General features: G+C 37.9%; 1 protein-coding gene across 1 annotated transcript in view; it reads right to left on the bottom strand.

The window, feature by feature from the left end:
* Window positions 1-15,041, bottom strand: part of SLC17A6 (solute carrier family 17 member 6) — a 28,577-nt gene extending 13,536 nt beyond the window's left edge. Inside the window, exons 1-6 of the mRNA XM_075281232.1 lie at window positions 14,448-15,041; window positions 12,653-12,905; window positions 12,185-12,303; window positions 2,404-2,518; window positions 1,101-1,188; window positions 931-1,017 (exon numbers count right to left, since the gene is read on the bottom strand). Of these exons, the coding sequence (XP_075137333.1) occupies window positions 931-1,017; window positions 1,101-1,188; window positions 2,404-2,518; window positions 12,185-12,303; window positions 12,653-12,905; window positions 14,448-14,533 (748 nt within the window). The 5' untranslated portion in view covers window positions 14,534-15,041. The remainder of the gene's footprint in view (window positions 1-930; window positions 1,018-1,100; window positions 1,189-2,403; window positions 2,519-12,184; window positions 12,304-12,652; window positions 12,906-14,447) is intronic.
* Window positions 15,042-25,065: the final 10,024 nt, after the last annotated feature.

The following is a 25,065-nucleotide window of genomic DNA, read 5'->3' as shown; positions in this document are numbered from 1 at the left end:
CTCCCATTCACTTCTATGCAATTCTTCAGGCGTTTTCCGCCTGAAGAAAGGTCATGTCGCTTCTTCAGGCGGAAAACGCTAGGAGGAAAAAAAAAGCTAGTGGTCTACATAGACCACCATGTTAAAGGAGAGGTTTTTGAAGCGAATTCCGCTGTCAAAAACCTCCCCTTTGCCCACGTGTGAACTAGCCCTTAATTGGTTTCCGGGATCTTTGTTGCCGTTTTTATTCCAGGAACGCGTCTAATTAAACCACCTAGGTCAGAAGTGGAAATGTTTCCAGCTGCAATTGTGTTATTTTCCATACAATATGTCCTCTAGTCAGTAAATATGAACCATCAGACTAATCTGCCCGGTCCGGGATGAGTGAATGGACATCTTGTCCTTATGTTTAAGGGTATAAAAAGAATAGGGATGATCAAGATTAGAAAAAAAATGGCAGCTTTCTTTTAAAACATGGCTACACCTGTCTCCGAGATGTATGTGGCATTGAAGCTCAGCCCCATTCACTTCAATTCAGTTGAGATGCAATACCAGACATGGCCAGTAGACATATGTGGTGCTGTTTCTAGAAGAAAGTGGTCATGTTTTTAGAGGCCCCGTTAGGCACTAGGAATATTAGGTAGCCACCAATAAGCCCACCTAGTTTATGAAAGCAGCCATACTTTTCTAATCCTGGATATCCCCTTGAAGACCCAAGAGGCTGCTACAATGATGATCTAGGTGGCAGGAATACAGGCAGCTTGTAGATCCAATGCAAATTCGTAACATGGCCCCCCGCCTATCAAGTGCTATTTTAAATAGTGTGACATTGGGCCTTTGGGCCCCTTAGGCACAAGGGCCCGGGTGCAGTGTTGGCTATATATTTATATAGCTTTACCCTGGCAACATGTTCTTTAGTAGCTTTACATAAGACATATAACGTGCACTTACCATATACATAGAAAACGGACGACCATCCTGTATATTGCACTAATATCCCAGCTAAAGGCATCGCGATCACTGCTCCTGCATAAGACCCTGGTAAGAGAGGACCGAACCGAATCAGAGCCGCCCCCGACAGGTAGCAAATATCAGAGGTCTATAAAGGGTGAAGTGCTTACCACAAAAGGAGGTGGTCGCCAGACGACTTCTTTCTAGCGGAGGGGCCCACTTACTCCATATTCCGTGACAGGCAGGGTAAGTGACACCCTGGAAATTTTTGAGAAAATATTAACCACATATCATAATCATATGTATAAAGAAGCGTAATAAAATAGGATATCTATTAATATATTATAATTATAATATAAATTCATATGAGATAAAATGCAATATTATAATAATAATTGTAGTAATAATATAATAATTATAATATAATAATAATAATAATAAAATATATAAATAAATATATAAATCTATATAATAAATATAAATAAATTTAAAATATAAATATAAAGTAACCCTTAACTTTTATGTACAAATATTGAAAAAAAAAAAACAGTCCAAGAAAAAAAGAAACGGTGCAAATTCTCTTTAGACAATCAGATAACAATGTTCCAGAGCGAATACCAAGATTTCTTTTTTTCTTGGGCTGCTTTTTATATTTATTAATAAAATATAAATTTTATTTGACTCCATCCATAAATAATATAAAACAAGATGGCCGAATATATCATAAATCATAATATTATGTAATATAATGAAAAATAACACAGTATAATATAGTTTAATATAGAATATAACGTAATGTAAACAAATTGTAAGAATGGAAATAAACAGAACTTACTATAAGATAAGATAATTTTATAGGATAAAACATAATGTAAATTAACATTTAATATAACGGAATATAAAGAGGGAATCAAACACAATAATAATCTAGCATAATGTAACAACAGAATAGAATAATCTAAATAAACACAACTTAATATAATGTAAAATAACAACATAATATAACATACCAACTTCATATCTTCATATCAATATCTGCTTCTGAGACCTATTAAAGGGGATGTCTGAGACTGAGATATTAAGCTTACGTCCTTCTAGTTGTATTCAAATGAATGGGTCTGAGTTGCAATACCAAGCACCACCACTATACAATGTAGGGCGCTGTACTTGCAATACCAGACACAACCCATGGACATATGTGTCACTGTTTCTGAGAAAATCAGATCTATTCCTCTAATCCTGATACAACCCTTGCTAGCTTAGTGTAGGGACTCAGGAGGCGGAGCATGATACTAGTATGCAAATAGCATCATGGAGAGAACCTATGTCATGCTCCGCCCCCTCAGGTCTCTGCTCCGTTAATGTATACCGATGAAACGTTGGACTGTACTTTTAGGTATTTCATCAAAGCTTTTCCGCCCACACTTAATTGTGACAGATTAAACCGCCGTCAGTCATAAAATCAATAAATACCTCCACGAGCCCTTGGAGAATCCTGACGAAGATCACACACCCATAATGCACTCTGGCAGCCGATGGAATAAGCATGTTCAAGGTGGAGGTGAGCACAATGGCCGCCCCGAACACCCTGCAATGCCAAGAGCAAAAAAGAGTTAATGGAGACGACATGGAGAATTTCACATAAGGAGTAAGACTGTAGCTGCAGGTTAACTTAAAGGGAAACTCCAGACCAAAAAAAAATCAACATTCAAAGGCATCTATAGGGGCTCCTGGCCTTAATCCCTCCCGTGGTCACTGTTACAGTATGGTCCCTACATTGTAGCGCCCTATTCCTATTATCTCATGCAGCAGACCCCGCCCACTTATTTCCACGTATCTAAGTGACATCATATGGCAGGTAGTCATGTGACCATTAAAGAGAATCTCTCTCCTCTCTTAACATGTCTATCTACTTGCAAATAAGGCATCAGGGGACAAAGTTAAAATAAAAAGGTAACCTAACATCTGGATTACTTAAAGGGAGTATTATGCAGGCCTCAACTAATAGATGAAAAAATATCCTGTATTTAGCTCAATATTATGTGTTCCATGGTTACAGACTACAAACAAGCAGTAGTCGTCTGAGCCTCTGCTTAAGAGTTACTTCAGTGTTTGTGAGCTCATTATTCCGGCCGCACCCTACCCAAGCTGTATTTCGTATTTGGTCACTATATGACCTTGAATAACACATTCCCTTTAAATGAGATTATTCACAAACACTGGAAACCTTCAAGAACGTATAAATAATAATCATTTATTTCTAAAGTGCCGACATATTCCGCAGCACATCAAGATGCAAAACATGAAACTCCTCTTATTAATATCCATTAATGTTATTGTTCCCCAGTTTAGGACTGTCCTGGTCATAGAGCATCTCTCCCTCTGGAGGACCCAGCATGTCTGTACTTGGTTATCCCATTGATTTCAGTAGGCGACATGTAATGCTATATTTCCCCTGTGATGGCGCTGTAGGGATTCTCATGACTTGAGACCTATCAGTATGTGATCTTAGTGGTAGGGGGTTTTATGTACAACTTGTTAATACACTAAAAAATACTATAGTCAGTCTGAACAGACTTGACTTAGGGTGTTCTTTATCTGGTTCTCTGTTTTCCTCCTCTAACCCCCTTATAGGGATCAGGACTCCATAGTAGGGAGGTTGCTACCTCTTGGAGTAATCTCTGTTCAGTGTCAAGAAGCACAGATGCTGCACCACAAGGGAAAGGGAAAAACATGGCCAGGAACCAGGCCGAGGTCAGAGCAGGTAGAGTTTGTGCATAATGGTAATCCAGGCAATAGGTCAGGACAGGCGGCACAGGTTCAGAGTCAGGTAAACAGGCAGAGATCACAAATGGGTAGTCGGTATACATAGGAAACACCTGTACAGGAGCTAGACAAGCTAAAGGAACTAAAATTGCCTCCATAACCAGGGCTGTAAGATGTTTGGTGCATACTGGTGCAAGCACAAGTAACATTAGGATCTATGCGCCCTGGTACCACAAATAAGATTAGGATTCCTGCTAAGCAGAGTGCGATGAGGAGCGTAAATATTCATCTAGCCGTGACCGCCCATATAGCAGAAATGTCACAGAACGCTGACATTACAATGGCAAATATAGAACAAGTGATACTTTAGTTTTAGGGTCCCATTATATTTCTTTGCAAACATATACACAAAGGTTGCGATGGGGTTCACTAGTGGAAGCTCCGGACCAAGCTGTAAGGACATGTGTACTGTAGGCAAGAATCTCTAAAAACCATGACCCTGGGTGACCTCCTCAATCTACTAAAGCAAATTACAAGCCGATACACCCAATGATCCCTCTGCGGCACTACATCACTGTTTATTGAGAACCAACACTGGAAATAGCAAGAAAAGCTGTTGTAGGTATTGCCAATCATTATATCATCCAGTCACCATCTGTGTACCCAAACCCCCGTGGGGCCTGACGGTGACATCATATCCCAGGGAGCCACTGTCTAATGTACACATATGACATGATATAATAAATATAGAATATCAGCCATTCACCTGACTGCACCTCTACACTCCGCACATGGTGGATCATCTAACAAGTTCTAAGACAATAAACTGTAGCACTGTCTATGACAGCCCTAGTTCTGAAACTTACAGGAATATCCATAGTATTCAGTGGAGATCCAAAACTCTGAGGAGGTCCACGATCTTTCACGACAATTTTAGGGACTTCATTTCGTTCACAGCAATGCCATGCTGAAACCGGACAGGAGCTTCTACAAATTGTTGCCATAAAGTTGGATGTGCACAAAGTTCCGACTCATGTGTCACTAAGGAACTAACCTATAAGCCACCATTGTCCTTGCAACAATTTATACAGTCAAGAAGCCTTCTCAAAAATCTCTCAAACTGAAGGTCCTTTACATGGTGAAACTCAGTTCAACATTCTGTTTCCAATGGCCTAACTCCAATAATGGTGGATCTACGCCATGCATGTGGAGTTTCCCAACTTATATGGAGTTGCTTGGCCAAGGAAATCAAATGAATGAAATGTTAGTACGTTGATGTTGCTTCCATACATGGATCCACTTGGTTGTGACCAAGGAAGATTATTTTTAAATGCATTGCCCCAGATTTTGAATGTAAGACATCCAAAAGTGTATAAATGAGGATCAGCACCAATGTTGCCTTCAGCGAAGGTCCAAAACTATGTGAAGTTCAGCCAAATTCTTCCTCAAAAAAGCATACTTTTGGGACAAAACTTTCTTGAAACAGAAAAGGAGCTTCACCAAAGTATAACCATAAAACTGGAAGTTCTCAAGATCTCCATAAGATGCCACTAAGGGCCCAAAAATATGATAAAAAGCCACAATTGCTCCTTCAACAATTTTTTCAGTCAAGAATCCTCCAAACTGGAGATCCTGCAATTCAGCAGTCTAGAGAATTGTTTGCAATGGCCGAGCATCAATGGTGGTGGCTTTATATCATACCTATGGAGTTTACATGCAGTTACTTTGGTGTGGAAGCCCAATGAATGAACAGGTCTTGTTCTGTCAATGCTTCCAGGTGTTGCTTCCATAAGTGGTTCCACTTGATAGTGTGCAACCAAGAAATATGCACTACCCTTCATTATGAGGAGAACGTTCCAAAGTTAGGACTAATGTTCATTATTGCAGTACATGTCCCTTTGACCTATCATACGATAACCTGGATATTCCAATAGTATAGCATTTAATCTGGATATTCTACTAGCATGGCTTACATATTGGACTATCGGACTTTGACCAACACTATAATAGACTTTGAGACGCTCGTCTTCCTAAAGAATGTTTTATCCTTAAAGTACATTGTACAGGATTGCAAAAAAAATGGTGCCAGTCAGTGCCATGACTGCCTACACTACAGGCTGTTTGTGGTATTGCAGCTCGCTCCCATTTACTTCAATGGATCTGGTCTGCAATACCAGACACAACCTATAGGCCGGTGAGGTTTGGGATTGGGCAGAGCTGTAAAGTTATAGTCGTCATCTGCCAACAATAAGACGATCAGAAAGGAAATAACCCATACTGAAGATGTTATGCCATTATATAGGACAGGGCCTAGTCCAGCCTAAACTAAGACTAACCTGCAGCCTAGATGGCCTGCCCTGTTATCATAGTATTCAGTACATCAATGCAATATGTATTTAGCTCATTCATACGAGTAATTGGACAGCACTGGGGTAAGATATTAAAGAACCGACCCAAGAGAGTGAAAGAACCTCCCCATGGGAAATTAGAAGGAGACGAGTCCGCACCGTAAATAGTGCGATAGATATTAGTATGGCAGCATAGCGCTCATTTATTATTAGAATTAGGATTGATTTTCTATCACCTTAATATAATATCTATAACTAAGACAGACATTTCTTACATTGGATACTTTGTAATAATGTATAAATAACAATAAAATAATAATTAAAAAAATGAAAATAAATAAGTATTTATATTAGAGAATATAAAGTATTAGAAGATTTATGTTTACATAACATTAGAGATTACTATAAAGATATGAGTATATATATATATATATATATATATATATATATATATATATATATATTTCACTTGTTGTAATTAATCAGATATATAATAAAATATATATGAAATATAAAATATATAAAATAAATTTTATATATATATATATATATATATATAATCTAAAAAATAAATAAAAATATATATATAAAATTAAAAATTACTGTAAAGATATGATTATCTATATAATTTGCTGTAATTACTCATATATATTTATTAAATAAAATAAAGAATAATAATATAAAAATAAAAATATAATAAATATAAAATTAGAAATTACTATTAAAATAGAAGTCTATATAACTATACTTATAAAATTATAAATCACTATAAAATATAAGAATCTATAATTAATTTGATATATATTTTTTTACACCTTTTTATGAGCATTTTTGAAACTATAATTAAAATTTTTTGTATCGCCAGTCATTTTTATACTCTTTTTTTTTTTTTTTTTTACTATATCCAATGAGCGGCTCACGCTGGGATCGGGCACATTAGCATAGGTAAACTTTGTTTTAGACACTCTGGAGCGTTGGCTTTTCGATTTGCAAAGACGGTTGTATGAAATGAAGACGTGTGTCAGGGACTCACTATAATACTGTATGGCTTATACGGCGCTAGGCCTGATGAAGCCCGAGCATTAATATTCTATAGTCGATTCTACCCACTTTGCAATCTAATAAAAAAAAATAAATCAGCTTTTCTTCATTATTGGTGCACATCTGAGACTCGCTTATATTGGACTGAATCCCCTGTGATTCATTAAATCAGGAAAACGTCTATATTACTAGAGGAAGACAAAGGCCCCTCCATGGAGCATATGGTAAGTAGCAAGCACTGAATGAGGATTAGGGCTGTCGTTGGGCCGACACGGGAAGTCGCTTCTTGTCCCTTTAAAATGGTTCAAGACAAAGCCCCGATCTATTCACGGTCACTGCAGCTTAAGAGGGAACCCATTGATAAAAGCAGGTTCATTGATCAACCTCTCTGCTAGGATTATAAATGCATTAAATTCAATGTAACAATGTAACAACTCCATTCCATCATTAGAAGCCAAAAATACTCTAATCAATATTATATATATTTATATATAATGTGTTTATACGTGTGTGTGTGTGTGTGAGTGTATATATATATTTATATATATATATATATATATATATATATATATATACACACACACATCAGGCCTTCATCAGGCCTAGCACAGTATAAGCATATATATATATATATATATATATATATTATTTTTTAAATATTATATTATTATTTCTAGTATTTTTCAGATCGATTTTCAAGTCCAACTACATTGGCATTGTCAATCGTAAAAGAAATTTTATTTTATATAATTTTTGTATGACTAAGTCATAGTATTATATGTTCCATTCAGAGATCGAGAATATTCTCTTGTGAGAGTAAGTAATATAAAATCGAGCACGTAGGAGTGGATGTAAGAGACATAGGTGAATTTGGAGGGCCTTTAAACATAATACCCATAAAATTAGGTATCACATAGCAGGATAATGTTGCTGACAATTTTGACGTATTACACATTGGGATGTTCTGAAAGGCCAAAGAATGTCATTCCAAACCTAACTTGGTTGGAACAGATTTTCTATTCTCTGTACCCTAGAGAGATGTTTCTCCTGTGCTCATTACTGGCCCCTTGCTGAGTAATGAATGAACTGCAAAAAGTACTGGGGGAAGGCAAATGACAATTTTCCTGAGCACAGACCTGACTTACAAAAGTACAAATAGGTTTCCAAAAACTTTATACCTATGAAGAGGTTTCGGGCCACAAAACCACTGAAATATTCCTTATGAAGTTGGGATTTTGTCCTAAACCAGATGATGAGTTACCTTTCAAGTTGCACACTTGATGAGTAAACAGGAATATAATACTGCCCTCAGTTAATAAAAACTATAATATATGCCCCATATAAATATAATACTGCCCCTGTATCCAAGAATATAACTACTATAATACTACCTCCTATGTACAAGAATATAACTACTATAATACTGCCCCTGTGTACAAAAATATAACTACTATAATACTGCTCCTATGTACAAGAATATAACTACTATAATACTGCTCCTATGTACAAGAATATAACTACTATAATACTGCTCCTATGTACAAGAATATAACTACTATAATACTGCCCCTATGTATAAGAATATAACTACTATAATACTGCCTCCTATGTACAGGAATATAACTACTATAATACTGCTCCTATGTACAAGAATATAACTACTATAATACTACCTCCTATGTACAAGAATATAACTACTATAATACTACTCCCATGTACAAGAATATAACTACTATAATACTGCCCCTATATCCAAGAATATAACTACTATAATACTGCTCCTATGTACAAGAATATAACTACTATAATACTGCTCCTATGTACAAGAATATAACTACTATAATACTACTCCTATGTACAAGAATATAACTACTATAATACTACTCCTATGTACAAGAATATAACTACTATAGTACTGCCCCTATGTACAATAATATAACTACTATAATACTGCTCCTATGTACAAGAATATAACTACTATAATACTACTCCTATGTACAAGAATATAACTACTATAATACTGCTCCTATGTACAAGAATATAACTACTATAATACTACTCCTATGTACAAGAATATAACTACTATAATACTACTCCTATATACAAGAATATAACTACTATAGTACTGCCCCTATGTACAATAATATAACTACTATAATACTGCTCCTATGTACAAGAATATAACTACTATAATACTACTCCTATGTACAAGAATATAACTACTATAATACTGCTCCTATGTACAAGAATATAACTACTATAGTACTGCCCCTATGTACAATAATATAACTACTATAATACTGCTCCTATGTACAAGAATATAACTACTATAATACTACTCCCATGTACAAGAATATAACTACTATAATTTTGCTCGTATGTACAAGGTACAAGTAATAAAATATATATTGTCTGTGTGTAACATCATCACTGACTCTCCGGCTCTAGGGCTGTCACACAGAATATATAATGTGACTCTTCTTACCAGGACACTTTGGCCAATAATCTTGTGCTTTCCATGGTAGCAGGTGTGTGACTCCCACATCTGTGTCCCATGTAATCTAATTAGACTGAGCTGTGTAATTCTGGGTCACGCTTATTTGTTATAGCACAACATTTACTGGTGACCATTGTTCCAAATGATTGGGTTTTATTGCCCTGATGTGTGTAATTGTGAACAGACATTAGGGCAAGTGAAAGTAGCATTTGGGAAAAATTTAGAAAGTAGTGGCCATATATGTGTGCGGTAATGCTAAATGAGAGAACTAGCTAATGTGTGATCTAGATGGGTACAGGGATATAGAGATAAATAGATATGAGATTGACAGAGGATTGATGGTTATTAGATAGATAGATAGATAGATAGATAGATAGATAGATAGATATGCGATCGATGATGGATAACGTGTGAGTTTGAGTGATTGATGGCTATAGATAAGTGTGATATAGGGAGACATAGATCAAAAAATATATGGAGAAAATAAACCTGAATTAGAGAGATAATGAGTGAGTTATATATATAGATAAGTGTGAGATAGAGACATAAGTACAGATAGATAGATAGATAGATAGATAGATAGATAGATAGATAGATAGGAGATAGGTAGATACATAGATTGATACATAGGTAGATAGATACGTAGATAGATAGATAGATAGATAGATAGATAGATAGATAGATAGATAGATAGGAGATACATAAATAGATACGTAGATAGGATGGATAGATAGACAGACAGACAGACAGACAGATAGACAGACAGATAGACAGACAGACAGACAGACAGACAGATAGATAGATAGATAGACAGACTCAAAACTCTAAACTAATATCCTAAATTTTACATATAAAGCTTTGTACAGACGGTGACAATGGGGGTTTGTACTATTATGTCCAGATTACAGTTTGGCCTATAGGGGGCAGTCACTGCCTCTTAATTCTCTGAATGATAAAGTACCGCTTATAAATCTCTCTAATTCATCTTTCTATATGTTCCATATCAGACGACCTCCACCATTACATTGGTACTCTGATATTTTACCATTCCAAAAACTTCAACAACCGTTTTCCAGAAGACAAAAATATTCAAGGTCATTTAGAGGGCAATATTCCAATCCAGCCAAAAACCTCTCCAATCTCTCTCCCATCTGTCAGCCATTACAATATTTTCACACATCTCATTCAACTATCTGTTCATTAGTGTATTCAGCGCAAACAAGCGGCGCCGCTTTTATAGGCAGAAATCTGTTCCTGGCAGACCACACTCATCTGCACCGAGAAAATCTCTGTCAGGCAGCCATAGACGGAACGGCGCTGCTTCGGGTACGAATTTTCTGAAACATATTTATAGAAATACTTTCAATATTCCTTCCAATCTGGTCTCAAAATTAACCCTAAATTTAATATTTAATTCCATATTTCTACAAAAACACTCGTTCAAAAACATCAAATATTGAAAAATGGATCAATCCAATTGGTCAAGTAACACATTGGTGCTGAGTGGTCAGAGTCCTAAAGTCATAAAGGACCATTTGTATAAGAAATTTTGGCAAAAATTTACCGAAGTTTTTTTCAGCATAAGCCATAAAACAATGACCTCTTCCTTTCCATTCATGCATTATGTATGCTATGCAAAATGGCTCACGGCAACATATTACTTAACCCTGTCCACGCCGGCCCCAGGCAAGACCATTTATCATCCTGCAACAATATTCCTTGGCCCCCTTAATGTATTTAATTTTTTTTTTTTTCTCTCTTTTTTTTTTAGAAACTGATTTATTGTTTGTCTTAGATAATCTCATTCTTAGCAATACTTTCTATATTATCTCCGGTATCTGATTGACTCTTCATGCCATACAAATTGTCAGCATCACAAATCTCTTCCTCTTCCCGATTCCCGCTGAACATAGAGCCGGCGTTATTACAAAGGGATCAGAGAGTGGAAGGCATCCTCAATTCTCAGTAGATCTAATTAACAGGTGGAATCACACCCCTGGCCCCTGAAATAGTGCCAAGCACCATAGAAACTGAGCTCTGGGCTTTGAGAGCACCATCTGTAGCCGTCTCCATAAGGGGGGGAGAGAGATTGATTTTGCTTATAATATATTTTTAATTAAAACTAAATGGGAAGAAACGTTTTACAAATTTTTTATTTCAAAATTTTTTAAAAAAAAATCTTTATACATTTCTAAAATGAAAGGAAGTTTTTTATGTTTAATTTTTTTATAATTTTAAATGTACAATTTTTTTAATCTTTGATTTTGACTTATTTTCAATTTTTTAAATTGTCTTTTTTATCAATTTAATTTTGTTACATTTATATTTTATTTTATTTATTTATTTTATATTATATTTTTCTATTCCAATATTTTTAGATTTGTATATAATTTTTTTATCTCAAGTCTTGATTTTTTTTTTTATGTTTTAGATCATTTCTTTTACCCAAAGCAACACCCAATTTTCTTATGCCAAAGCTAAATTATAAATTCAAGGAGCAAAACAAATTTTTTATTTATTTTTTTACAAAATTGGCAAAAACAGTTTTGCTTTTTTTTAAACGCTAAATGTCAACCTAAAGCGCTCCATGTTATCACGGTACCTGTTAGCAGCTAATCTTGAAGCGATATATCCACCAGGAATTTGTGTTACTATGTAACCCCAGAAAAATGAGCCATGGATCATTCCAACAATCTCAGGATCCCAATTAAATTTTGCTTTCTGTGTATGGAGAGAAAGAGAAAAATAATATTCTTTTGAAATGGCACAAAAGATGGAATTCTAAATTCTAAATAATAAAAATAAATCTAAATTCTAAAATAATTCTAAATTTTACAAATTATTTTTTACAAATTTTTTAAATCTTCAAATTGTGGAAGTTGGCAAATTAAATTCCAAATATATATATATATATATATCTCATAGATCTGTTATATATATTTAACCTGTCTTGACAAATAGCCCTCTGGAGACTGTTACATGTAGAAGGGTTAAAGGGTACCTTGGGGGGAGGGATTTAATGTGGTGGTGGTGGTGGGGGGTAAGTACAGAAAGTTTAATACTCGCTCACCTCTTTGATAGTCTTCCCATTTTGATGAATGGTGCTGTTATTCACCATATCCACTATCGCCACTCCCAGATTACAACGAATCCCAAAAGAGATGCAGAACCCCAGCCCACTCATGATAGCAATGATATATCTTCGGGGTAGCCCAAAGCAGGTACAGTCACATATAGGAGGCTTCTTCTCAGACACTTGCAGTGGTTTTCCATCTTCAGTCAATTCAATTTGTTCGTTGTTTTTTTGTTTTCTCTCTAAAACCCTTTAACAGAGAATCAAAAATTTAATTTTTTTTAGTTTTCCAAAAAATATTTTCTATAATATTTTTTTCTCCTCGTATAAAAAAATCTATCTATATACCTATCTATCTATCTATCTATCTATCTATCTATCTATCTATCTCCTATCTATCTATCTATCTATCTATCTAAACGTATAACTCGATACATAAAAAACTCAAAAATTTTCTAGTAACATCCAAAATCTTAGAAACCAAAAACGGAAACATAAACTATAAAGACCCAGAAAAATAATCCCCTTGAATTATTAAACGTACCATTATTGGGATTATAAATATTTCACGTTACAAAAAAAGAACAAATAGTTAAAAAAAAAAAATGAAGCTCAAATTTAAAATAATTTGACCAATAAAATATTTGCATAAAACACGACAAGATATATTGTGTATTGTATAATGATATCGATACGAATTCAATTCCGATTCAAGTATTTCTGTGAACATTGACTTTTTTATTTTCGAGTTTGTATTTGAGATTTTTTTTATCTTAGAAATTTGATGAAAAGTAGAAAACTGCAAATATCTCAAATAAGAATAATATCAGAAGTGAAAAATTAAGGAAAAATTGTACAAGGAGGTAAAAATCTACAGATTTTACTGATTGTATAGTAGTGTACAGGACAGAGCAGTTATGAAGATTTTTCTAGTAAAAATACAAATATTCTGAAGAAAATTTTATCAAATAAATGGTTATAATCTAGTGAAAATGTAATATATATATAATGTATAAATAATATATATTATAATATGTAATATGTGTGTATATATATATATATATATATATAAATAAACATTTTTTATATATAATTATATATATATATACATATATATATATATATATATATATTTATATGTGTATATATATATATATATATATAAATATACATATATATATATATATATATATATATATATATATATATATATATATAACATTATATATAAAAAATGTTTATATATATTAATATTAGTAAAATTCCAGCCATATTCTTGGGCAAATTCTTCAAGTCTTATTTTACTTTCAAAAATAATTTTTGGATAAATTATTATTATTATTTTTTAAATGTAGGATCCGGAGAATACAATATGTCATAAAAATTATAAAATATCATGACATAACCCCAGAAATTGCAATAACTATAAATTAGGAAATGAAAAAGAAACAAGGGCATGTAAGGAAACGTCTGATTTTTGTCGAGCCGCGAACGTATTAAATATTTATTTATTCCGCTTTGGCAGATTCCACTTGGGAATCCGTTAATGGCGTCTACGAGTTTCCTTCCCCTTACAGGTTTCTTGTTTTTGCAATATTTCAGCTCTAAGATTGAAATAAAAACGGAAAACGGAGTATAATGACTGGGCAAGGAATATGGCGGCGACTGACACATACGACTTATCAATATGCATGGTACCCAGGGTAGATATGGCGACACTCGCTGACCCTATAGCCTAGTATACGTGTTTACAGTGATACACACATGTGACGTTTCATGTAATAATTGTTACCTGTGTATCTGTCCCAGGGATTTTCCTGCCAAATTCTTCAGCCCTTCTTTCCCAGGCGTTAAGACCCTTTGTTTTATTGTATCCATTATTGCTTCAGGTTTGTTGCTTGTCCTCTGGTTAAATGGTACAAAGCAAAAATCGGCAACTTCTCATAGTGCTAGTGTAGATCCCCGGATACAAACCTAATCCTACAAAAAGAACAAGGTGATGGCTTCGCCTACAGATAGAGAAGGAGGATTACAAAGTGTTCCTGGCTGCGGAGCTTCCTCGTACTGTAAGTGAAGGCAGTGTCATGGTTTGTACATAGCAGCATTTGGTCCTCTGGCGGATTAAAAATCCATTTTACATCACCATTGCCTCCACGAAATGCAGATTCTCGCAAAGTCGACCAAAAAGATATTGCATCTCACCATGGACCAAGAATGACGTCCAAGGTAGAAAAGCCCAGAATTGCAAAAATAGCATTTATTCTCCTAGTAGGAAGGGTAAGACTTTCACCGGTGGGATAGGGGACGGTCGCAGCCCCTCTGACCATGGGGACAGCTCAGATCTCAGGAGATCTCCTTCTGCCCCTCAACTCCTTTCAGCACCATGGACAGGTCCAGTCGAAAGGAAGAGCCTCTTCTCGCCTCCTCTGCTAACTTTCCAAGGGAATTGGGCGGATCGCCCTGTGCACAATTCATTCTTAGTCTCTCCAGTGTGGATGCTATGGAAACCAGAGGGAAGATGTCATCATTGCAATCCAGGTTCACACACAATGCAAAGTCCTCCGTCTTCGCTCATTAAAAATGCAAAAACTTCACTTCGCCGCTCTGTGCCTATTGGGATATCTCACTTTTGACATATGAAATAATAATAAATATATATATATTCAATTTTATTTTATTTTTTTGCCCCACTGCCTTTGTATATACTCCTAATAATCAGATTTGGGTCACATTAATATCATTTTATACCATTGTGATGAATATGACGTCACGTAATTAGTATTTTTGTTTCCAAAAGCGAATGTTGCTTCTCCATACCAGTACATTGGATTTATTTTTTATTTTTTATTTATTTATTTTTTTTAACATTTTTGCGCATATATATATATATATATATATATATATATATATATAGATAGATAGATAGATATAGATATATATTCTTTTATATTTGATATCATGTTCATGCCAGAGATGTTTATCTCTCACCTTGTCGAAACGCTTTGGGTTTGGCCCCCGTATATACGAGCTTTAAGGGTGCAGGACCATCAGTGACATCAATTAAAGGCATTTTACTTACATAGCAGATATTTTTATTAAGTGGCAGTCAAAAATTCAAGGTATGGCAAAATATCTAATGCTGTACAAGGCTGCCCTCTGGTGGAGAAACACAAGTATAGCAGCCATTGATCAAATTATCTGGAAATTATTGGATTAATGATTACTGGTCCCTTGTACAATGTGGATACGGTTTAGGGAGTATATTCTAATTATTATTTCTGATTTTTATATAATAATACTAATTGTAGTGTTATTATTTTTCATTTCCGAATTACATCATAGAAGTCAGATTTGCATATTCTTCCCATGAACAATTATTAAGTAATTATTACATTATTTTATTTATTCATAAATAGAATGAAACAAGAAATTTATGTTCATTATTTTAGTCATCTAGGCTTGGGCTGGGGTTCTACAGCAACTTTCAATCACATGTGAGTTGTGGTCTTCATCATATTCCAACAGCTTAACTTATACAGTATATATATATATATATATATATATATATATATATATATATATATATATATACACACAGGGCTGCCACACCTCTTCATGGGTTATCTGGTATTGGACCACTGCTTTATTGAAGTGAATAGGAATGTGCAATACCACACCCATCCTGTGGACAGGTGTGGCGCTGTTTCAAAAATAATCAGCTGGGTTTTTTTATCTAAACATGAAAAACATGATCAATCATATCAATGTTCATTACTCAGTCTATTTCCAATAGCGGGTGTTTTCCTCTGAAGGCCTTGTCTGTAACTTACCCTCACTCAGAAGCAGCTGCACCATATAGCTTGATAAAGAGAAGTCCTGACTAGTATGTATTATTATTTGAGCTATATAGACAATGTACAAGTTGCAGCACCAATTCTATGTATCTGCTCTTCTCTTAACTAGGCTCTCACTTCCCCATCAACCATCTGCATAGACTTATATGAACTGGCAGTCCATCTTGGAAGACCAAGACTGATTTAATAGACAACTTAGAGAGAGTGAACCCCTTAGAAGGAGGAATAAAGAGGAGGCAATGAGTCTGGTAAGTGGAGAATGGGACATTTTCCTCTAATAAGATTATTTAATGTCTGCCTTGTTAGAAATTGGTTTCAGTGTTGTAGATGTGATTTTGAATGTTCCGATGGCTTGTATTATACTCCAGAGCTGTACTCACTATTCTGCTGGTGCAGTCACTGTGTACATACATTACATTACTTATCCTGTACTGATCCTGAGTTACCTCCTGTATTATACTCCAGAGCTGCGCTCACTATTCTGCTGGTGCAGTCACTGTGTACATACATTACATTACTTATTCTGTACTGATCCTGAGTTACATCCTGTATTATACTCCAGAGCTGTACTCACTATTCTGCTGGTGCAGTCACTGTGTACATACATTACATTACTTATCCTGTACTGATCCTGAGTTACCTCCTGTATTATACTCCAGAGCTGCGCTCACTATTCTGCTGGTGCAGTCACTGTGTACATACATTACATTACTTATCCTGTTCTGATCCTGAGTTACATCCTGTATTATACTCCAGAGCTGCACTCACTATTCTGCTGGTGCAGTCACTGTGTACATACATTACATTACTTATCCTGTACTGATCCTGAGTTACCTCCTGTATTATACTCCAGAGCTGCACTCACTATTCTGCTGGTACAGTCACTGTGTACATACATTACATTACTTATCCTGTACTGATCCTGAGTTACATCCTGTATTATACTCCAGAGCTGTACTCACTATTCTGCTGGTGCAGTCACTGTGTACATACATTACATTACTTATCCTGTACTGATCCTGAGTTACCTCCTGTATTATACTCCAGAGCTGCGCTCACTATTCTGCTGGTGCAGTCACTGTGTACATACATTACATTACTTATCCTGTTCTGATCCTGAGTTACATCCTGTATTATACTCCAGAGCTGCACTCACTATTCTGCTGGTGCAGTCACTGTGTACATACATTACATTACTTATCCTGTACTGATCCTGAGTTACCTCCTGTATTATACTCCAGAGCTGCGCTCACTATTCTGCTGGTGCAGTCACTGTGTACATACATTACATTACTTATCCTGTACTGATCCTGAGTTACATCCTGTATTATACTCCAGAGCTGCACTCACTATTCTGCTGGTACAGTCACTGTGTACATACATTACATTACTTATCCTGTACTGATCCTGAGTTACATCCTGTATTATACTCCAGAGCTGCACTCACTATTCTGCTGGTGCAGTCACTGTGTACATACATTACATTACTTATCCTGTACTGATCCTGAGTTACATCCTGTATTATACTCCAGAGCTGCGCTCACTATTCTGCTGGTGCAGTCAGTGTGTACATACATTACATTACTTATCCTGTACTGATCCTGAGTTACATCCTGTATTATACTCCAGAGCTGCGCTCACTATTCTGCTGGTGCAGTCACTGTGTACATACATTACATTACTTATCCTGTACTGATCCTGAGTTACATCCTGTATTATACTCCAGAGCTGCACTCACTATTCTTCTGGTGCAGTCACTGTATACATACATTACATTACTTATCTTGTACTGATCCTGAGTTACATCCTGTATTATACTCCAGAGCTGCGCTCACTATTCTGCTGGTACAGTCACTGTGTACATACATTACATTACTTATCCTGTACTGATCCTGAGTTACATCCTGTATTATACTCCAGAGCTGCTCTCACTATTCTGCTGGTGCAGTCACTGTGTACATACATTACATTACTTATCCTGTACTGATCCTGCGTTACATCCTGTATTATACTCCAGAGCTACACTCACTATTCTGCTGGTGCAGTCACTGTGTACATACATTACATTACTTATCCTGTACTGATCCTGAGTTACCTCCTGTATTATACTCCAGAGCTGCGCTCACTATTCTACTGGTGCAGTCACTGTGTACATACATTACATTACTTATCCTGTACTGATCCTGAGTTACCTCCTGTATTATACTCCAAAGCTGCGCTCACTATTCTGCTGGTGCAGTCACTGTGTACATACATTACATTACTTATCCGGTACTGATCCTGAGTTACATCCTGTGTTATACTCCAGAGCTGCGCTCACTATTCTGCTGGTACAGTCATTGTGTACATACATTACATTACTTATCCTGTATTATACTCCAGAGCTGCGCTCACTATTCTGCTGGTGCAGTCACTGTGTACATACATTATATTACTTATCCTGTACTGATCCTGAGTTACCTCCTGTATTATACTCCAGAGCTGCGCTCACTATTCTGCTGGTACAGTCACTGTGTACATACATTACATTACTTATCCTGTACTGATCCTGAGTTACATCCTGTATTATACTCCAGAGCTGCACTCACTATTCTGCTGGTACAGTCACTGTGTACATACATTATATTACTGATCCTGTACTGATCCTGAGTTACATCCTGTATTATACTCCAGAGCTGCGCTCACTATTCTGCTGATTCAGTCACTGTGTACATACATTACATTACTTATCCTGTACTGATCCTGAGTTACATCCTGTATTATACTCCAGAGCTGCACTCACTATTCTGCTGGTGCAGTCACTGTACACATACATTACATTACTTATCCTGTACTGATCCTGAGTTACATCCTGTGTTATACTCCAGAGCTGCGCTCACTATTCTGCTGGTACAGTCATTGTGTACATACATTACATTACTTATCCTGTATTATACTCCAGAGCTGCGCTCACTATTCTGCTGGTGCAGTCACTGTGTACATACATTACATTACTTATCCTGTACTGATCCTGAGTTACATCCTGTATTATACTCCTGAGCTGCGCTCACTATTCTGCTGGTGCAGTCACTGTGTACATACATTATATTACTTATCCTGTACTGATCCTGAGTTACCTCCTGTATTATACTCCAGAGCTGCGCTCACTATTCTGCTGGTGCAGTCACTGTGTACATACATTATATTACTTATCCTGTACTGATCCTGAGTTACCTCCTGTATTATACTCCAGAGCTGCGCTCACTATTCTGCTGGTGCAGTCACTGTGTACATACATTACATTACTTATCCTGTACTGATCCTGAGTTACATCCTGTATTATACTCCAGAGCTGCACTCACTATTCTGCTGGTACAGTCACTGTGTACATACATTATATTACTGATCCTGTACTGATCCTGAGTTACATCCTGTATTATACTCCAGAGCTGCGCTCACTATTCTGCTGGTGCAGTCACTGTGTACATACATTACATTACTTATCCTGTACTGATCCTGAGTTACATCCTGTATTATACTCCAGAGCTGCACTCACTATTCTGCTGGTACAGTCATTGTGTACATACATTACATTACTTATCCTGTATTATACTCCAGAGCTGCGCTCACTATTCTGCTGGTGCAGTCACTGTGTACATACATTACATTACTTATCCTGTACTGATCCTGAGTTACATCCTGTATTATACTCCAGAGCTGCGCTCACTATTCTGCTGGTACAGTCATTGTGTACATACATTACATTACTTATCCTGTATTATACTTCAGAGCTGCGCTCACTATTCTACTGGTGCAGTCACTGTGTACATACATTACATTACTTACCCTGTACTGATCCTGAGTTACATCCTGTATTATTCTCCAGAGCTGCGCTCACTATTCTGAAGGCTTCAGAGCTGAATTCTCTCAGTATTCCTTGCTTGTTCATTTTCTGCACAGAACTGATTCTGTAGATTTGCATACTGAGGATTGTCATTCCTCCTCCCAAATATTCTGGGAGCTCAGCTAAACTGTTAGGGGGTGTTAGTAACATGGTGGCAATTTAATTACATTTAGAAGTATTGTGAGTGCTGCTCTGAAGTATAGCGCAGGCTTTCACATGAAGGTAAATTGATTACACAGATGTTTTTGGCCATTTTGCTCTGGTATAGCCTGCACCTTGGTCTTCTGATAACCAGTCAGTGGTGAGCAGACGCTCCATGTACTGCCGCAGGGTGCAGGATCTCCCTGTATACAGTGTCCCTCCTATATCTATAGTAACTGCTGGTTCTCCCCCTCTTAATCCAAACAGCAGCTGGGAATTAAGGTGAAGGGTATCTGGAGGGTCCTTGTGTATGGGGATAAGTGAGTGGCGACATTGTCCTGTCAAGTGGAAAATTCACATTTATAGTTGATTGGCAATTGCCATGAAGAGCCAATGTCCGCCCTGTACGCTGGAGCACGGCAGGCCCAGTATGTTCCATTGTAGACTTTTGCAGGGCGCATGTGATCTGACACCTCTGTCTTACATCATATACAGGACCCCTGTTCTTGAGATCGGTATGGGTCCCTGTGTACTTCCTGGAATACCCCTTAAGATGGTTTTCCCAAAAACTAAAAAACCCAGATTGTCACCGATATGTCACTGGTACCCAACAAGTGATTGACCTCAGGGGTGACCTGAGCTGCTTCACTAAAGTGCATACACAGAACGGCGCGGGGGATCCGGTACCACAACCAAAGATCGGGGTTAATGCCCTTGTTTGTTTTAGATTCTACCCAATCCCTGGCCCTACCTAGGTTTTCTATATTAACTGGAAAACCCCTTTAAGAATGGGGAAAGGGTTAACTCTTTGTTAGCCTTAAAGTGACACTCCAGTACAAAGTAAAAATTAACCCATACATAGTTAATGTATAGTAATTTATTCGAAAGCTGTTGCTGCCATTTTTCCAGTCTGGAGCGCCATTTGCATGCACACAAAATGGCCGCCATAACCGTAGCCTGCTTTGAAAGTCTAAAACACGCCCCCTGGTCAGAGGCTAAATCCTACTGGGCTAAAGGAGCTTATATGGAAGATCATGTGATCAGTCTGTGTGGGAGGAGTCAGGATCCAGGCTGTGCTATTGGGGGAGGTTCATGTAGTTCTTGAGTATAGGCCAGTGTCCTCAGAGACAGGTTATAGAGATGTCATGTATACTGTACTAGCAGTACCCGCGACTTCGTCCACGGAACCCTGACCCCCCTGCGCGACCCACATGTAGCGCCGCGCAGGCTTCTTCCTTTGCCTTGTGTCCACAGCGGCTCCCTTTTCCTCATCTCCCCCTGGCGCCCGCCAACTCCCTTTTTTCCTACCCACTTACTCATGTGCTCGCTTCTTTCTCCTACCCCGTGCCCCTTTTCCCCCCTAGCCCCATGCCCCCTTCCCCCTGTGTTACCTACCCCGTGCCCCCTTTTTCCCACTACCCCATGCCCCCTTCCCTTTCTTACCTACCCAGTGACCCCTTTCCCCCCACCAACCTTTGCCTACGGCCTCACCAAACCCCGGACTCCCCATGCACCGATGTTACAGGGGTGCCTATGAGGCAAGCCATGTGCCCCCATTCCATCTGTGGGCGCTGTAGCAGCCCTGTCCCCCTTCTAGGGGCCCCCGGGTTTACCTGCCTAGGCCCCCCCATTCCCGCGTCCCCCACTGGACCGGCAACCTCCTCACTCCCAACACCCCACCCCTCTCCCTTCGCAAAGTCCCCTAACTCGCCTGTCGTCACAACCCTTCTCCTGCGGCCGAATGACACTGTAGATAGCCCTGAGCAGACATCGGCGACATCCTCGACGGACATGCAGAGGCTGCAGCCGCCACGGGACAGCAGGCCGAACCGGCATACCAGACCGCGGCGCAGGCGACCCCCTGTCTGACCGCGGCAGAGCACTGCGGTCCTGTGGTAAGCCCACATAGGCGGGGCAGCGTACGCACTTCTCGCTGCCCCAGAGTACGGGCGCTGGTTCAGGACGCTCTGGACCTCTGAGAGCCGCCATGTTCTTGTGGACGCCGGCCGATAGCTCCGCCCACATAGAGAAGCGGCACCCATCCAGGTGAGCTGCTGATGGGGCTGGGATGACGTCATCCCAGGTCCTACAGCGTCCCAGGTCCTGCAGCGAATTCAAAAGTGAAAAGCACCGGTCATGGGAGTGAATTGTGGTGGTGTACAGGAATTCCATGTAGCCTATTGTTCAATCTGGGACCCAAGGTATGTATGTGCGCAATTTCAGCCAAATCCGTTCGCCCGTCTAGGTGTCATTGCGTCCCCTTTCCAACCAATTATCTCTGTACTGTGACATCACTGTGTGTATTATCTCTGTACTGTGACATCACTGTGTGTATTATCTCTGTACTGTGACATCACTGTGTGTATTATCCCTGTACTGTGACATCACTGTGTGTATTATCTCTGTACTGTGACATCACTGTGTGTATTATCCCTGTACTGTGACATCACTGTGTCTATTATCTCTGTACTGAGACATCACTGTGTGTATTACCCCCGTACTGTGACATCACTGTGTGTATTATCCCTGTACTGTGACATCACTGTGTGTATTATCCCTGTACTGTGACATCACTGTGTGTATTATCTCTGTACTGTGACATCACTGTGTGTATTATCCCTGTACTGTGACATCACTGTGTGTATTATCCCTGTATAGTGACATCACTGTGTGTATTATCCCAGTACTGTGACATCACTGTGTGTATTATCTCTGTACTGTGACATCACTGCGTGTATTATCCTGTACTGTGACATCACTGCGTGTATTATCCTGTACTGTGACATCACTGCGTGTATTATCCTGTACTGTGACATCACTGCGTGTATTATCCCTGTACTGTGACATCACTGCGTGTATTATCTCTGTACTGTGACATCACTGCGTGTATTATCCTGTACTGTGACATCACTGCGTGTATTATCCTGTACTGTGACATCACTGTGTGTATTATCCCTGTACTGTGACATCACTGTGTGTATTATCTCTGTACTGTGACATCACTGTGTGTATTATCCCTGTACTGTGACATCACTATGTGTATTATCTTTGTACTGAGACATCACTGTGTGTATTATCTCTGTACTGTGACATTACTGCGTGTATTATCCTGTACTGTGACATCACTGTGTGTATTATCCCTGTACTGTGACATCACTGTGTGTATTATCCCTGTACTGTGACATCACTGTGTGTATTATCTCTGTACTGTGACATCACTGTGTGTATTATCCCTGTACTGTGACATCACTGTGTGTATTATCTCTGTACTGTGACATCACTGCGTGTATTATCCTGTACTGTGACATCACTGCGTGTATTATCCTGTACTGTGACATCACTGTGTGTATTATCCCTGTACTGTGACATCACTGTGTGTATTATCTCTGTACTGTGACATCACTGTGTGTATTATCCCTGTACTGTGACATCACTATGTGTATTATCTTTGTACTGAGACATCACTGTGTGTATTATCTCTGTACTGTGACATTACTGCGTGTATTATCCTGTACTGTGACATCACTGTGTGTATTATCCCTGTACTGTGACATCACTGTGTGTATTATCCCTGTACTGTGACATCACTGTGTGTATTATCTCTGTACTGTGACATCACTGTGTGTATTATCCCTGTACTGTGACATCACTGTGTGTATTATCCCTGTACTGTGACATCACTGTGTGTATTATCCCTGTACTGTGACATCACTGTGTGTATTACCCTAAACTGTGACATCACTGTGTGTATTATCCCTGTACTGTGACATCACTGTGTGTATTATCCCTGTACTGTGACATCATTGTGTTTTATCCCTTTACTGTGACATCACTGTGTGTATTACCCTAAACTGTGACATCACTGTGTGTATTATCCTGTACTGTGACATCACTGTGTGTATTATCCCTGTACTGTGACATCACTGTGTGTATTATCTCTGTACTGTGACATCACTGTGTGTATTATCCCTGTACTGTGACATCACTGTGTCTATTATCTCTGTACTGTGACATCACTGTGTGTATTATCTCTGTACTGTGACATCACTGTGTGTATTATCCTGTACTGTGACATTACTGTGTGTATTATCCCTGTACTGTGACATCACTGTGTGTATTATCTCTGTACTGTGACATCACTGTGTGTATTATTCTGTACTGTGACATCACTGTGTGTATTATCCCTGTACTGTGACATCACTGTGTGTATTACTCTGTACTGTGACATCACTGTGTGTATTATCCTGTACTGTGACATCACTGTGTGTATTATCCCTGTACTGTGACATCACTGTGTGTATTATTCTGTACTGTGACATCACTGTGTGTATTATCCCTGTACTGTGACATCACTGTGTGTATTATAGATCTAATATAGTCCCAGGACACAGTAATATCTCTGACGTCCACTGACAACAGGTGACACTTCTGTTATTATTCTGTTTCCTCATCTTCTCCGCTTGGTCTGGACCTCCATGATTCCGGGGGTGCTGTGAGTTGATTCTCTCCTCTTACAGTCACCACTAGGGGGA

This window comes from Leptodactylus fuscus, chromosome 7, assembly GCF_031893055.1.
Source record: "Leptodactylus fuscus isolate aLepFus1 chromosome 7, aLepFus1.hap2, whole genome shotgun sequence".
In the NCBI taxonomy this organism is placed as follows: Eukaryota; Metazoa; Chordata; class Amphibia; order Anura; family Leptodactylidae; genus Leptodactylus; species Leptodactylus fuscus.
This window is presented reverse-complemented; position numbering and strand designations above follow the sequence as displayed.